The following is a 13,223-nucleotide window of genomic DNA, read 5'->3' as shown; positions in this document are numbered from 1 at the left end:
CTGCCGGAAGTACCTCCCCCGGACCTCAAATTTGAGATCCGGGGTGACGTATGGGTGACGTAGGGAGTGATGGTCCTACGTGTTAAAGCACGGGTCCGCCTGCAGTCCTTCCTCTTACCACTAGGGCCCAGTGCTTCAACGTTGGAGCGCCTCACTGAAACCTGCAGACCTATGGGTTTCAATCAGTCTAAAGGCTAGGCAGCTGTCAGGACATGTGGAAGCTGCGGGGGTACAGAGTTTATATGACATATAAAGTGCAACTTTTTTAAAGCAAGTACTTGACCAGGATCGAGTGTCTAGTACTGTACAAGCACTGTTTGAGTACCTACTTTGTCCACCGCTGAAAGTAATACTATTATGCAAAGGCACCACCTCTAACACAGCACACAGATAACAGACACAAGGGGATGACAAGGCTTAAAATAGCAGATCAGGATGCAAGAGTTGATAAGATTTGTATCTGGATGTGTTTGAGGAATGTTGCAGAGGAGATCATTTATGAGTCTACATTTGCCGTGAGGCAGAATCCTTGTATCTCCATATTCCATCTTACTATCTTTTGTCATAGATTAATGCCCTATTTTATACTTCAACATATAACAGTGTCACGGAAGAGAGTGTGGAATCGCCTTTGCGTTTGAGTAAATGGTCACACCCCCCTCCTACTAGTAGTAGCGGATAAAGTAACATTTTAGACAGTGACGGAGGGGCGCCATCTCAAGTGGGAGACGCGACCGAGCGCGCGAGTTGAATGTTGCGAAGTTCGCTTAGCCGACTCAGCCCTGTTGGAGTTGCAACCCGATAGGCACAGAATAGTAAATCATGTTCTGGCGAGAGCATTTGCCCTGACTGCCACTCAAAGTAACTACAGCGTCCTTGCACAAATGCACTGACCAATCACAGCGCAATACTATCTGTCTGTTTCTGGCACAACAGCACCCCTACTGGTACTCATGAGTCACACATGAGTCACACACAAACATAGGTTAACACATAGTCACAGGTCACAGACATTACTGTTCCTTGTGGTTGCACCACTCAAAAAATGGCAGTAAAGTGTGTGTGTGTGTAATGTGTATGGGTACGTGTCTGTCTGAGCATAGACTCTGCTGTAGCCAATGTTGCGACACACGACCATAAACGATCTATAACAATAATATTGTTATGGATCACGTTCTTTCCCCCATTCCCTCATTCAGGCACACTTCCCTACTCAACAAAACAAAGCAAAAAGCTTTGACCAGCTCCTAAATTTAAACCTTGAGCAGGAAGTGGGTCCATATCTCTTTCCTGTTCCGCTATTGTTTCCCCCCAGGGATTGGTCAGTTGGGAGTGTTCACCCTGACAATGGGGCTCTTGCAGTGGGCATTGTTGCATTGTTTTGGGTGCAGGCTCCCCCGTGTCTTGCTGACCTGAAGTCATGGCCAGCGCGTCAAAGTCCCATGTCCGCGTGATTGGTTAGAGATATGGGCAAGAGACCTGCTGTGTGGCAGCAGTCAATCAGAGGAAGTTGTGGACAGTTACTAAGTACAGAGTATCTGTGCTTGACCTGAGTATTTTAATACTTGACTATGACTTTCACTCCACTCCATTTCAAAGACAAATAATGTACTTTTGACTCCACTACATTTCTGGGAAGGGAAAAGGTACAAGCCCTGATACAGGACTGATGCAGAGATCCCCAAATATGGGTATAAAAGCTAGGGACATGGACTGACATATACAGAGATCTCAAGCTGATTAGAGACTTGGTCCCGTGTGTGTGCGTGCGCGTGCGTGTGCGTGCACGCACGGCTGCACGCGTGTGTGTTTGTATGCAATAAGGGAACATGCCTATTGGTCAGGGGAGATATTATTAGGCTTATGGTCTTCAGGCAGGGCTATACCCTGCTGATCATAGCTGTCACATAAAAGCATTTTCCCATTGGCTTCCTCGACAGTATACATGCGGATGTTTAGGCTATTTATATAGTAAGTATGTGCACAGTCTGTACACATTTTCAACAGTACTTGCGGTAGTGCGCGCGTGTGTGTTTCTTCGGGATGCAGTACCCTTCCAGGCGCAGGCAGGCGGCTCCATTGTTCCTGCGGCTGAGGGAACACCGTCTCCGGCCTCTCCACTCAGGATGTTAGATAGGACCGCCTGTGAAACAACAGCCACCAGCATCACCCGGCCAGTCCCATTATCCTTCATCATCCGCGGGAGAACAATGGAGCGTCTCCCCAAATCCTCCCCTTTCCCATGGACCTCGCGGCTTGGTTCCCACAGCACTGTCCTGTCCCAAACAGCCAGGCCATTGTTAACAGAGGGCAGAGCTGTCCTTTGATTGTTCCTGAGAGGGGAACCAGGGATGTCTTTGGCCCACACACTCATACACCTCTCGTACACCTAGACACACCGCCCTTGTTCACTGTAGCCAGGTAAACAATGGAACGTTTAAGAGCCATGATTTGATTGGCTGAGCAATGCACATATTGAGGTTAAAAAGTGAGGACAGGAAATTGAGGATGCCACAAGTGCCAATTGTGATTGGCCGTAATGTGATGATGTATGATGATGTGTGTCTTGTGTGATGACAAGTGTGGCCCTCATTTCAAACGGGTGTGATTTTTTTAGGGGAGCTAGCCCCTCCATACAACTTTTACGTCTCAATATTTGCCATTGACAATGAAAGGAGAAATTGGGTCAAATGTCACCAACGTAAATTTGTACGATGACAAAGATGACATTTCACATGGGTGTGATTTTTTTTTAATCCTTTCTCTCTCATACAAGCAAACATAGCTGTATATATTTGTAATCCTCACCATGGTCCTCTGAAAGAGACTCACAGTCATCCTCATATATGTTTGCAACGCTGTGGCTCTGCATGTCTACACATGGCTCTCTGCACTAGCTTCAAATGGAAACTTTCCTCAGCTTGAAATAATTACCACTGTTAACTTGCATGAGCCAGGTTACCGGAGTGGAGCGGACTGTTCCACTGATAGCAAATCTTAGGGTTAGCGATGGGACGGCTGGCGGGTGGGGGGATGCTGATGGTTTCTGATAGCAGAGTTTATGCACTGTGGCCGGTGCAAATCTGGGATTCATAAGCCCTCCTGTTGCACTGGCTTGACAGGCTGCAGAGCGTGACGTCCACTGACACAATGGAAATGTCACGATCCATTGAGCTTGGTCCTGAGGCAGCGGTCTCAGGAAGTGCCGCAGGACTGGAGTAACAGTGTGAATGCGATAATTGTTTGATGTTGCCCTTTGTGTATTTGTTTGTGTATGACCATGTGTGTTTAATTTAATGGCCCTCGTAAAATGTTCTCATTCTGTGGCAATGACTATAACCACCCTGCTGCTATAATGCATGTCCTGGCTGCATCACCAGTTTGGTCCTAATAGTAGCCTACTTTCCCTGGTAACTTCTTAACCACATAAACAATAGCATGCCAATTATGAAGTCAGCATTCAGCTAAAATAGAGCAACTATGCACTCTTTGAGCTTGTGAGTTATTTTCTTCAAATATATTTACTGTATATAATAACAATAATATATATGTACATTATTATTATGTATAGCTATAGCATTTATTACAATAGTATTGTCAACTGTTAGACCTCAGGCAATTTGCTGTCTCAAAACACTATTACTTTGATGCCGTTAAATAAGATGTTGTTTTAGCTCTCATTTAGATACACACTGTATTTAATATCAGAAAGCAGAGGTGTGTTTGTTGTCATGCAGGAGTGCACATCCTTCAGTTAACAACTTGGCAGATGTAGTAAAGGCTGATTTTGATATGCACTGTGTCAACAGACCATAATTTGTTGTTGAGCTGGAAACACAGTCTGCTATAAGCAGAATCACTTTCAATTGTAGATCAAAAAATCACACCCGTGTGAACTGAGTGGTGTAAGGTCTTATATAGACTGATCAGCTGTGGTCTGACGTAATGAAATCACACCCGTGTGAACTGGGTGACCATAGCAACCATGCTCATTTTTTGGTACGAACAGACAGACAGACAAACTAACAAAGCCAGTTGTAGGAGTGGTTTACACCACTCAAAAATGAAAGTATACTTTGAGAAGGTCTTTAACCCCCATTATGTCATAGACGACTGATGTCATAGATGGATGACTGACTTGCAGGCCGGTCCGAGATCTACACAAAAGTAAAATACGTTTTGTTTCCTCAACCTTGTAGCAGAAATATAATAATTACAATAACAAAGAAATAAAGAAGAAAAATCACACTCGTGTTAAGTGAGGGGCACCCACTGTGGCTGCCACATGACGTCACAAGTGCTGTTAATGTTTTATTTTTTCTTTACTTTGAAAGTCCATAGACTTGGCTGCCACTGATGTCATTATATATCCATATATCCATCTGTGTGCATGCTGCACAGTATGTGTGTATATAGTACATATCTATTCTATTTACATATTAGTGTTACACAAGTGTCATGTGTGTGGTATCCATCCATCTATACAAATCACACCCATGTGAAGTGAGGGGCGCTCTTATCATTATACATCATCTCATGAACAACTGAATTCATGTGATTGGTTAGCCGATTTGCTTGTCTACATATGACATACACTTTCCCTTCATTGTCAATGGCATTTAATGTTTGTGTTGCCACAAATTATCATATTTGAGGGACATATGACCTAATTTCTCCTTTCATTGTCGATGGAAAATATGAGACGTGTGGGGACAAAAGCTGTATATATATATATGCCCCTCAAACATTCCAGGAATCTCCGTCTGTCTGTACTTATTCCCCCAAATATGGAGATGCCACAGTCCTGATGCCATGATGACAGACATCATATACTGACCTCCAAGTACTGTTTAACTATTGAGATAGGTGGGGCCATGTATGCTCGATTGTGTGTTTACATGCCTCAACACACTGGCAGACAGGCAGATACAGGGTTAGCGTTCAGCATTTCCGAAGCGTATTACTGATCTTCCTCCTGGCCTGCTCGTTCATAAACATGATTTTCCAGAGATAGTTTTGTAGTTTACTTCCGGTGGGCGGTGGCCTTGTGGCTTCTAAGCCACTTCTGGTAGCACTTGGTTGGGATGGCTTTGGGCTATAAAGGCTGTCTGCACAACCCATCTCTGCGGGTGGGGGTTGAGGGCAGTACAGTTCCCATGGTCAGGGTGCTCTCAAGGATGCCTTTATAGAAGGCCAGTAGGATCTTGGGCCCCATTCAGCTCCATGAATGAACTCCACTTCTCTTCTCTTCAATTCTCTTTAGGGACCTGCGTGGTCTTTTCCCCTGTTTGTTCCTCCAGTTCCTCTCCTCTCCTCTCACAGGTCCAAAAAACCCATCTCCCCCTTGCTGAACAGGTGGTAGCCCATTGTTCCCCCTTGCTGAACAGGTGGTAGCCCATTGTTCCGAGCACTATAGGGCCACAGGGAAGCTCATGTTTGGGGTGTAGGTCTGTCTGTGCGGTCCATACTACAGGCCACATGGCTGCACACTTCCTTGGCATGGGTAGCCTACAGGTGCTGGGGAAATGACTCTGTCCATTCAAATTAAGAAACCTCATTTCATATGGATTCATATTTAAGTAATCAATAATCTCATAACATTAAGATCAAAACAATAAATTAAATAAACTGCAACATTGCTCTTTTTACATTTTTATCCCAGTGTCAATTATCTAATGTAATGCTGGGCGCTACACTTCCTCTGCCAACCTGGGTGGGGGGGGGCAGCTCTGAGGTGCTTCTTTTCACCTGACAGGGGAGAGTTTCCCCGTTATTCCGACCAGTTCCTTTCCCCTCCATCAGGCGCCCCGGCTGGCCAGGGGGAGGTAGTTTAGAGACCAGCATTACTACATGTTTTTGTGAGGGTACTTACCCTAGGGGACACGGGGAGAACATGCAAACTCCACACAGAAAGGCCCGCCACAGCGGGAATCGAGTGTCTCGCTAGGGAGGTCCTCGCTGCACGTCGCACATGGGAGGCGACCCTGGGGGCAGACCAAGGACCAGATTGGGGGGATTATATCTCCACACTGGCTTGGGAACGCCTGGAGGAAGTTGCTAATGTTGCTCTGAAGAGGGAACAAACGATGGACATCTCTGCTGGAACTGTTGTCCCGCGGCCCGATTACGGATAAGCGGTTGAAGATGGGTGGATGGATGGATACATCAATGGTAGAAGAAGACAGGTAACAGGCTGTTGAGTGGATGGAGTAGGCAGGATAGGATGGATGGAGGCAGAAAGGGAGGAACGTCTACTCGGACACCTGAAGTAGAGAGAATAACCAGTACAGGCGGATGCCTCACAGAGGAACCCAGTTTACCGGTATTGTCCCTGTCAACTTTTCTTCATCGTCTGTCTGGTGTGCCGCATCTTCCTTTATGTCCACAGAGGCAAGACCGTACATGACTCCTGTAGCAAAAGCAAGGGCATTCCCCACCACTGTTGTAACTGAGAAACTCAGAAACATGGGAAACAATGCCATTCCGCAGTACAAAAAAGCTTTCTGCCAAGATTGGAGTTTGTCTGCACGTGCTGCTACTGCATCAGCAAACGCCAGGAATGGACGGCAGAATGGGGCTTCACAGAGGAACAGCACAAAGGCATTTAACAACATCGATATTCCAGCAAACATGGTTAAGGGGTTTACGGTTACAAAGTTCAACACTCCCAAGAGGGCACATGATATTCCTCCGATAACTCCTACAAATCTGCAGAGCCATCGGTATGACCATGACATGCCATTATCCTCCTCGGTGGTAACAGCTCTGGAAAACTCAGTGAACGTGTTGATTGTGTTGAGGTTCATTGTGGCTGCAACGCAGTTTATGATGAAGGCAAAAAAACTACCTCTCAGACTCGATTATAGCTCTCAATACGTTATTAACCATGGGGAATACATTTAAATAGAGAGCGAACCAATGACATCAAACTGACATCATCAAACTGACATCACAGCCTGGGTCATAATTCAAGGATGTTGGTTAGGTTTACATAAAATGATAAATAATCATCCACAATAATAAAAGTGAGGGGCGCTCTTATCGTTTATCATCATCATTTGCTCAGTAAATTATCCATTCATTGTCAATGGCATTTAATGTTTGTGTTAGGACAAAATAGCCGATTTGCTCGTCTACATATGACGTCAATTCTCCATTCATTGTCAATGTCATTTAATGTTTGTGTTAGGACAAAACTCTACACTATAGCTGAATATAGGAGGGGCTAATAATGCTATATTATTGCGACCGTATGACCGTAGGTCGCAGATTACTATGAAAACCTACAAAACCTGTCAGTCAGTTAGTCCGTCCGTCACGCCTCCATATTCTCAGTCCGTCACGCCTCGTGACATGTCCTCCATATATGGAGCTGACCTGTTCTGACATTCCAGATGTTGATCCTTCCCCACCTGTCCTTCCTCTTCGATGTCTCCCTTTTGACTGATACCTGTCCATTCTAACTCTAGACGGGCTTGCCCCAAAGATATTAGCCACATCCGCGCCCAGCAGCCGGCGAAAACTAAAGTTCTTAACAGGTCCGAAAATTAAGGCCCGGCCCTACCTGGGACCTAACTGGGCTGGCCCGTCGAGGCCCCGCCTGGCCTTACTAATTAGCACACACAAAAAAAATAAAAAACGCCCTCAGGGAGTCTTACTGGTATTAATAATAATAAGGAAGAGCAGGAACAAATCCCAAGTGCACTGGCATTGTTGTTGGGGTACTTGCTACAGTATATTTGCACATACCTCATGACATGCTTGTTTAAAATGAACACCGAATAGTCAGTGTTATACGGTATGTTCACCCCTCTGAAAATTACTATTACACTACTATAAAGGGTATGCGCGTGACATCATCATCATACCCGGAAGTTATGCGGGAATGCCTACTGAGTGGCAAAAAACTACTTTCTGGCCTTGACAGCCCATACATCCAAACAGAAAAGTCATATTTGATTGCATTAAATGACTTTAAACAATGTTAAATTCAGTTTGTCATTCACTTTATGCATGTGCATACCCTCTAGCCTACTATACACTAACTACTTACACTACTATTTCTGTGAGACATTTTGCTCTTCTGAGTGTGTATATCGAAACTATGTGCCCTTTCACATTTTCTACACTACTTTGAGGCCTGAAAGGAAACCCAATTAGTTTTAGCTCTCATTCTGTATTTAAAACGGAGACACCTTTGTTGTGCTCCTGCCAAGCACTACAGGCCCTGTAGATGTGTCACACCCTGTAGTACAGGGTGTGACAATTTTGTTAGGCTTGCGTAGCCAGCCTGTCTCATAAACAGACTTGTTCAATAAAAGTCCATGGAAGGAGAGCTTCTTGAAATGACTGTAATAGCTGTAAATCTTAACAAAGAGGGTGCTCTTTGATGGAGCTTATGAGAGAAACCAGACAAATAAAAGTAAAAAAATACAAATAAATATTTATTACACAGGCAGGGAGTTCATTCCCTGAAGGCTAGACATTGAAATGAACAGTGTTTTATTTTATGTATAGAAATTTCCAGTGACAGAGGCACTCTCTCTTTCATTTGAAGTGTCTCATTTTATCTCATAAGATGGTTGTTGATTTGGAAACACAATGTGCTGTCAGCGCATGGAATTACAATTTTAAAGTATAATGTACGAGGTGTTTAACCCCCATTATTATTATTAGCGGAGGCAGTCGCCTGTCTTCCGTTTTCCCTAGAAAATAATTTCCCGTTTGGACCTGTATGAGCCGAGTCATCACTTCCTTCCCACTTTGATGTGAAGTCCTGCAACTAGCAGTCCTATTGTTTTTCATGGAAGTCTAGATAATTTACTGGACACAAAAAGGGTTTATTACTTTGTTGTGTGCCATTTTGGGTCATCAGAGGTGACAGTGATAGGATAGGAAAAAGGAAATGTCAGACTTCCCATAGCAATTCTTTATTATACAATTCATTCAACACAGTAGCTACTGTTACTATTCAGTCGTTAATGCGTGCACTCACTGCGTTGACATGCTGGTCCTTTCTTTGGTAAATATATAATATACATATACATAAATAAAACCACAACAGGAAAGGTACAGATGCCAATGTGAGAAAGATTGTTGGCTTTAAATGCCAATAAACAATCTTCTCTTCCAAACTTACAATTTTATCACAGCCCATTATGGGGAAAAGAAATAAGGCAGCATTCATTGAGATACAAGAGACACACGCCCATATCTTTATGAGAGCAGAGAAAAAGACTAGAGGTTGTGATTCAAAGCCTTATGTCATCTCACATGTATTTATTCTTATATGCTAACAGTAATATTTAAAATGATCCCCTTTTTATCTAGAAGATGAAATTCAAATAAGTGAGTGACGATACAATTACAAACAGCACTGGCGGGCGGAAGCTGGGGACAAACAGACCATGTCATCTCATCCAAACATGCCATCGAGTTGGAAAGTCAGGCTCATAAAGCTTTGTATGTGCTTATAGGCATTGATTGATACAGCAGGGTGGAAAAGATCTATGAATCCTTATGGTATTACAAAGACACTTGCCTACATTCTAAATGTTCCACCATCTCTAGCTTCCAGATATTATCCCATTTAGACATGGAACACCTACAGTATGTGTTACGCTAGCCCCTCCTATATACAGGTTTGTTTGTGTTTAGGTCAATGTTTGTTTTAAAGACGCCATTGACAATGAAGAGAAATTAATGTTTGTTTAGTCACTAACAAACATTAAATCCCATTAACAAAGAGAATGTAATGTTTGTTTTGACACAGTTTGTTTTACATCATCATTACATCACCTAATCATATCAAGCTATACCGAATTCCCTCCTCGATGTTGTAAGATGATAAGAGCGCACCTCACTTCACATGGGTGTGATTTTTATACTTTTAAGAACACCTCTGTGTGTAGATATTCATAAAACTACGGTCGGCCTCAGGTCTAAATGGGTTATGCCTGATGGTTGCACACATGCATGCCAGTGTCTTGGGTGCACAATGCCTGTTTGCAGCAATGTGTGTGGAAATGCTGGGTGCTTTGGCTCCGTCCCTCTTCCGTTCAAGCGCTAGGTGTGTGGCTCCAGTGATGTAGAGGGGACAGAGTCTCTCACCCAAGGAAGGGTTAGCTTTCTTCAGGTCGGTTCCTGTTCAGAGCAGCTCTAGGAGTGAACTCCAGTTTCTCTTTAAGGCTAAGCACCTGCGTGCTATCCGTCCCTGCTTTTTCCTGCAGCTTCCTCTCCTCCCTCAGTTCCTGGATACTCTCCTCCTTTCGTGGTTTAGGGGTCCCCCTGATGGCCCACTCCAGGTGGTAGCCCACTGCTCCAACCACTAGGGCCACGGGGAAGGTGACATAGGGGGCGTAGGTCCGCATGGCTGTCCATAGTATAGGCCACATGGCTGCACACTGCCTCAGCCGGGCTTGCCTACCAGTTGCACGGCTGGGGAAATAAGAATAAAAACAAAATAATTCTTTAAAGCCGAGGTGATAGTTCTTAAACGACCTATGCAGTACAGTTTATTGTGAGTTTGCTCCAGCGAGCACACAATCTCAATTTGTCTACAGTCCGTCTACAGTCTATTGGGCCACTTTTATTTTTCCATCAAATTTATTTTGTGCTGCCTTCTTCCTTTTATGGATACAGTGATGTCATAACCCTAGTACACTGCAAACAAGGTACTTATATGGATTTGGGTCTTTTTGTGGCTCTAAAGTTTAGAGTCTAAACTGTCTGAAGCTTGAAAAATCACACCCGTGTGAAGTGAGGGGCGCTCTTATCATCATACATCATCTCATTCTGGCCAAAATAGCCGATTTGCTCGTCTACATATGACGTAAATTCTCCTTTCATTGTCAAATGTGACAAGAGTTCAGGACAAAAAATGTGTGGACATCCCATGCACTATGATACTTAACCAGTTTAGCACCGTCTAGCACAGTGATTCTCAAACTTGTTCATGTCAAGGAGTCAAGGACCCCCAAATTGACACTCATTAGCCTGCGGACCCCCATTAGAAAATATATGCCAAGGACACCCATAAGAAGATTTTTACAGTTCTAGCAGTGATTTTTAACCATTTCAAGGACCCCCAGTTTGACCTGAATTAGGCTACAGTCCCCCATTTATATCTCTGGGACCCCAATGTATATTGAAAAATCTAAGTTAATGTCACTCTGATGGACCCTTATGGGTCTGTAACTCAGGGTCCATTTGGTTCCTAACTATCATTTAGCTGGGGACCCCCTGGAACTCCCTTAAGGACCCGTAGGGGTCCCCAGACCCCACTTTGGGAACCACACACTCAACGCTGCTACCTGTGTCAAGGAGGAGGAGATCCAAGGCACTCTGTTGCAGTCTACCTGACTGTCTCAAATAATTCCAAATTAGCCGGAGGAAAGTCATGAGTAATGGTCGTTGTGTTGACATTCATTTCTAGTAATCTGTTTATTCAATTTAGTAAATCATTATTTCTACTTTTCCACTATCTATAACATGCACTTAATCTCCTTGCAAAAAAACTCTGAAATATCCAATTATGCACCACCAATGGGCATTATCTGACTTAGCCTAGCCTACTGTAAACTTACCCTGTAACACTGTTTAAAAAAATATATATATATCTATGTAGTCCAGCCTGAAAACAAACAGTCTAGACTTGAGTCAAGTTAGCTGAATTGAATTATGATGAATTGAACATGGTGGACCCTATTGTAAACAAGTGTAATGCTTTATGGTGTCGTCCACAGTTAACAGTTTTGCATTGAGTTGTGCTTGAAATGTACTGTAATTCTCCAATATGTTAATACATTCTTCAATCAATCAGCCGCAATTTGCAACACTAGATTTTTAAAAATAATGGGATGAATTTAGAGTTGGTTGCAATACCCTCTATTGACATTCCATTGATCCAAATCTCACTCTCATAGTTGTTAAATCGATTTTTACATATCGTAGATATAAACATGTCAAATCGATCAAATACATCTATGGAGGTCTAATAATTACTGTGGCACTACAATGGCAAGTAAACTGTCTCGGAGGGATTTTAAAGTATTTTCATTTTTCAAACATTAAGACTGGGTGTTGGTCTGCATTTCTTTGGTAGAAGGACGTGTAAAGCAAAGCAAAGTTCTTTGTTTACCCAGGGTGAATGGACTAAGCTCGAGATGCTTGTTTACAGCCAGACCCTGCTCATAGAACATTTCATGGTAGGGGTTCAATGCCTTGCTCAAGGGCACTTCATCGGTGGTAATTTTAACGTGCCGGTCCGGGGATTCGAACTGGCAACCTTCCGATAACAAGACCGCTCCGCAAACCGTTCGGCCACCGCTGCTCCAGGGTTGTTTGTTCGTGTTTCTAAATTGTTTCACAACTAACGTAAGCCGACTGGAGGTAAGCTAGCCCATGTTAGCTAAACTACGGAGGACTGCAGAGTGTTGGGGCACTCCACAAGCTATTAACGTTATGATAACGTCAATGAAAAACACTGTTCAGACTGCATGGTAATAATTCCTAAACATTGGCATTGACCATTATTCTGTGTTGAAGATTACGCCTGAATGACATTCACTCACCTTTAACTTTACCACGAGCTGATTGTAGTACCAAGGATTCAATGCAACTTCCGCGACACGTGATGTTGTCACTTGTTCTCCCGGTCCCATAGTCCGGAGGGACGCTCGCACTGTGATTGGCTACTTACTTGGTTGTACTCTATGGGTTGCACTTCCCAAGCAAGAACAACCACAATATCATACTCTTATTATATTACTACGCAATCCACTTGTTTGATCATTTGCATAGAAGTGTTGCTGTGTTTAGTCAAATCTCAAATCGAACAACAAACATGGCAATCACAGCCTGGGCTAGACGCCACACACTACCTACGCTCTTAGCCCTGGTCCAGTGCTAGAGACTCGCTGTAAGCACTGGACCAGGGCTAGCCTGGGTAAACCCCTCCCCCCTCGCCAGATTTGCATTCTGCCTGCGAATGAAATGTTGTCCAGCAGGGGGAGTGGGTTTACCCAGGCTAGACCAGGGCTACCTACGCTCCTTCAAAGATTTCCTATGTTTTAGCGGTCCCTAGTGGTTACTGGAGGATCATGCACGTCTATGATCAGAAGCTAGTCTGGGGAAATGGAGGGGCTATTGTTATTCAAGAATCAAGAGGGGTTTGTCACTCATTCTACAAGAAGTGGAATGTTGGTATTAAGCCATTTATATTT

At 43.8% G+C, this 13,223-nt stretch overlaps 1 protein-coding gene across 1 annotated transcript; it reads right to left on the bottom strand.

Annotated features, from left to right (window-relative positions):
- Window positions 1-8,914: 8,914 nt before the first annotated feature.
- On the bottom strand, window positions 8,915-12,729 carry smim12 (small integral membrane protein 12). The gene is made up of 2 exons (XM_079521899.1): window positions 12,573-12,729; window positions 8,915-10,437 (listed from the first exon to the last, which is right to left on the bottom strand). The coding sequence occupies exon 2, from the start codon at window positions 10,392-10,394 to the stop codon at window positions 10,122-10,124; it is 273 nt and encodes a 90-aa protein (XP_079378025.1). The 5' UTR covers window positions 10,395-10,437; window positions 12,573-12,729; the 3' UTR covers window positions 8,915-10,121.
- Between the last annotated feature and the right edge of the window lie 494 nt (window positions 12,730-13,223).

This window comes from Electrona antarctica, assembly GCF_951216825.1.
Source record: "Electrona antarctica genome assembly, chromosome: 15".
Classification (NCBI taxonomy): Eukaryota; Metazoa; Chordata; class Actinopteri; order Myctophiformes; family Myctophidae; genus Electrona; species Electrona antarctica.
The sequence above is the reverse complement of the archived record's forward strand: the minus strand, read 5'-3'. Positions and strand labels throughout refer to the sequence as shown.

What these genes read in the sequence shown, in the direction of transcription:
- smim12 (XM_079521899.1), bottom strand. Translation starts at nt 10,394, where the DNA reads ATGTGGCCTATACTATGGACAGCCATGCGGACCTACGCCCCCTATGTC.